The sequence below is a fragment of the Diospyros lotus genome, chromosome 8 (genome assembly GCF_014633365.1).
Source record: "Diospyros lotus cultivar Yz01 chromosome 8, ASM1463336v1, whole genome shotgun sequence".
NCBI classification, from domain to species: Eukaryota; Viridiplantae; Streptophyta; class Magnoliopsida; order Ericales; family Ebenaceae; genus Diospyros; species Diospyros lotus.
The window spans coordinates 36,616,711-36,620,792 of record NC_068345.1 but is presented as its reverse complement, the minus strand read 5'-3'; the positions used below and the strand labels follow the sequence as shown (position 1 = coordinate 36,620,792).

Genomic DNA, 4,082 nt, shown 5'->3' with positions numbered 1-4,082 from the left:
GGCCAAGCCGGAGAGGGCAAGCGATGGAGGGCGAGTCGACGAAAGTGCGAAACTGCGACAAAGCAAGAGAAAGGCAGCGAGCGACGGAGAGCGAGACACTAGCCAAGGGGGAGGCGAGCTGGTGAGGGCAAGCGACCGAGCGAGAGAAAGGCAGTGAGTAACGGTGCAACGAGAGGCGAGAGCGAGGGCGAGCCGTTGCTAACGAGGGTGAGGTCAAAGCCCGAAGTGACGGAGCGACAAAGGCAGGGCAACAAGCAAAAGCAAAAGAGGGAGAAAGGCAGGGGCGAAGCTAGGTTTGCAGAAGGAGAGGGGGTGACAATGGGCCCTTACAAAAGGGAGGGTTTCCAAATTTATAGGCCCCAAATAGACAAATATTCATGGGTCCTGAGGCTAAGACTAATTAAATTACAAGTTTACTGTTTAACAGGTACGTAACAACCCGTTTTAATGCAGTTAACAAACTATATATACACTTTGGAGATTTGTTAATATTTTTTAAAAGAACCAACAAAAAGAATATTTTTCCGGGATTGGTCTCTTTTGACACTTCGATTATATATCAAAACACTGATATTAGAGAAGCAATTATAGTATACATAACATTACAAGTAAGTTTCTTTTATGCATAACGTTACAAGTAAAAAAATTATTATTAAATAGATGGATAACACAAGTAAGAATTACGTATAAGAACGCCATTTTCATCATAACACGAGTAAAAGTAGAACAATGCTTTTATTTTCTTCCATTTATTCTTTACTAATTTTACAATCCCTGTAAACTAAAAATACAATATATTTTCTATCTTCGTACAGTATCGATCGAGAGGAAACAATATATATATATATATAGGTGTGGTACACAAATCGAAGAAGCTTGTTCTATAATAATGCTATAAAGCCTTCATCTTAATTATTTCCTTGCATGTGGAGCGACTGGAATACTCTGCTCGTTTCTGAAGAAATTATCAGGATCCACCTTCGTCTTTATCTGCACCAACCTCATGTAATTCCCCATGAAATACTTAATCCCATAACCAGCCGCTTCGGCGAAGCTTTTCCGGCCGTTGTGGTTGATCCCCAAGTCAAGATCTCTGTAATTCCAGAAAGCTTGTCTCGGAAACTTGGACACAAATGGAGTCATATATTCGTGTAGCTTCCTCGTCAGATTCACGTAGTAGTTCGCCTCCTCTTTGCCACCTTCGTCCCAGTCCGTGGCGTACTGGATTTTGCAAATGTTTCCGGCCCGGTGGGGAAACGGCTTCGCAGACGCCGAGATCTCCGCCATCTTCCCGCCGTAGGGGTTGAACGTCAGCACCGGTCGTTCCAGCTCGATCATCTTCTTCCATATGAATTCCAGACCTTCTTTTGGAATTGGTTTGGTCAAGTAGTCCGATTTCCTCTTCAGATGGGTGAGAACTTGGGGAGTTCTGCTCAGTAGAACGTTCACCGGCGTTCCGGTGGGGAAGCTGGTATAGTAGAGAACCGATTCAACCCAGCTCATTTCGGTGCAATCTGATTTTTTCAAACCCAGTTCGGGGAAGCTCTGGTTCATTACGGAGAGGAGCCTCTCGGAATCTCCCAGGAACAAGGTGAAGAACGACGCCCGGATCGTCTTTTCTCCGGTCGTGCTGCTGTTGACGACGTCTATTATCAGTCTGATGAAGAGATCTTGGTCCAACTTGTCGGCCACTTCCGTCCAGCGGTAAACGAGGTCGGTGGCGTTTTGGCCTAGGGTTCGTTTGACTCGGAAGACAGTCACTGTTTCGGGGACAGCCACCAGTTTGATTTTGTAGGCGAGAACGACTCCATAGCTGGATCCTCCGCCGCCGGTGATGGCCCAGAACAAGTCCTCACCCATGGCCTCTCGGTCCAGAAGCCTGCCATTGACGTCGATTATTTGTGCGTCGACAACGTTATCGACAGAGAGACCGTATTTCCTCAACATATTACCTGTATGAAAATAAACATGTCAGAATCAAAACTGAATGAAATGAACAGTAAAGCTAAATAGTGTGTTTTTCATTAAACATTTTAAATTTTTCTAAAATTGAGATATAATAAATATGTAGTGCAATTAACAGTACCCTAAAATGAATTATAAGATTATACTATTTATTTATATCAACTTTGGACTGTTGTGTGTGTGTAGGGGTGTAACTGAATTGATCGAAACTTATTAACCAACTAAACTGGATCAAGAAGCAAAATAGAATTGAATTGACTAATTAATTCAAAAAACCAAATTAACCGATAACTAAAAAATTGAAACCAAACTGTATAAAGCAAACTGAATCGATTAAACCAAAGAAACACAAAAAAATCAAAGTAATTGACAGATATCGCACAAAAGTGAAGATAACATAGTCGTTTTATAAATGTCAAAACAATATCATTTTAAAGTTCGACCGGTTCAGTTAATTCGATTTTTTGAAATAAAAAATCGAATTGAAAATTGAACTTTTGAGAATAATTAATCAAACCGAACCGATATAAAAAAAACCCGAACCAAACCGACAAGTTCAGTTAGTTCGGGTAAACCAAACTTTTGACCTATACCTATATATAAACGATATGTTGTTGTGTGTGTGTGTATATATATATGTTGTTATGTGTAAATATTTAAGTATGTGTGTGTATATAAGTTACCGTGTGTATATAAATATATATGTTGGTGTGTGTGTGTGTTAACCAATTCGTGTAAAGTGGAGAAGAGATGACAAGGCAAGGCGAGAAATGGCCATAGCAAATGAGAGAAGAGGCCGTCATGACAAAAAATAGAAAGTAGAGCATTTTTCTTTAGAAAATAATACAAAAATAATTAAATTAAATGTTAATTAGTGACATGCCACTTGGGCAAAGCCACACATTGGTCAAAATTAATTTTAGTATTGGTTAAAATTGCAACTAATTTTAAAAATTTGGCTCTTCTTGTCAAAATTAAAAGTATTAAATAAAATTGTTAATTCTCAAAAATATTTTGACTTTTTGGTGCCCTAAAAATGTTGGTATTTAAGCAATTTTTCTAATTTTTCATCAACAACCCCTCAATGGATATAAAAATAAACCTAATTAACTCAAAAGGTTGTAATATTTAACATCATCACCATATCCACCGCCGCTAATGGTGCCGCCAATGCCAACAGTCGGGCAAACTCCGGCGGGGAAGCCATGGGTTTTGCTTTTCTCGGCGATTCGGTAGTAGACTTCGCCAAGAGTTGCGCCAACTTGAACCCAAGCGGTCTCGTCTTCCAAACTGACATTGATGGATCTAAAGTTAAACAGGTCGAGAATAAAGAAGGAAACCTCAGACCAATACGAGATTCCTTCGTAATCATGGCCGCCACTTCGGATCTTCATCTGGAGGCCATGAGCTTTGCCGCAAATAATGGAGGCCTGGATGTGGGACTCGTGCAATGCAGTGAGAATGAGCACTGGTTTGGGGGTGAAAGATTCGTTGAACCTGAGGTTTCGAATGTAAGCCTGAAGAACAGAAGAATAGGAAGAGTTGTTGGGAGTGTAGACGGCTGGCGAGGCCGGAAAAGAAGGGTCGGAATGGCTGTCGAGGCACTGAATGAATGCCTGAAGGTTAGAATCAGAAACTGCCGATGAAGAAGAAGGATGAAGAAATGCAGCCAGGAACGTTGAAACTAATAATAATACAAGAGTTGAAGTTGTCATTTCGGGGTTCTTGCTTTTGAATCTGTGATGTGTTGGAGGTTTGGGTTTGGTATTTATAAGGACGTGTTTGGTTTAGAGAAGTGGATAATGGAGGGCTTCTAGTTCTAGCCACAAATGTTTGACCATTCAAAAGCCAAATTAAGAAGGCAAAAGCGTAACCATCTTGGGTTTTTGACATCGAGCGTTCTTCATGGTTAATTGGCATAGGTATTATTCCTCATTATTAATATTCAAATCAGTCGTTAATTAGTGGTCTACTTTATAGCATGTATACGCACGCACGCGTTGTTGTTTCTACGTCATGCACACGTCATTCATGTCTTTTTTCAGTCTAGTTCAAGTTTGTTTCTTTTGCTGTTTTCCTCTAGAGTTTTCAGTTTAGTTCAAGTTTGTTTCTTTTGC

At 40.3% G+C, this 4,082-nt stretch overlaps 1 protein-coding gene across 1 annotated transcript; it reads right to left on the bottom strand.

Annotated features, from left to right (window-relative positions):
- Positions 1-716: 716 nt before the first annotated feature.
- Positions 717-3,729, bottom strand: LOC127807476 (berberine bridge enzyme-like 8). Its single transcript, XM_052345346.1, has 2 exons — positions 3,107-3,729; positions 717-1,952 (listed from the first exon to the last, which is right to left on the bottom strand). Exons 1-2 carry the CDS (start codon positions 3,678-3,680, stop codon positions 913-915), a joined length of 1,614 nt encoding a protein of 537 aa, XP_052201306.1. The 5' UTR covers positions 3,681-3,729; the 3' UTR covers positions 717-912.
- Positions 3,730-4,082: the final 353 nt, after the last annotated feature.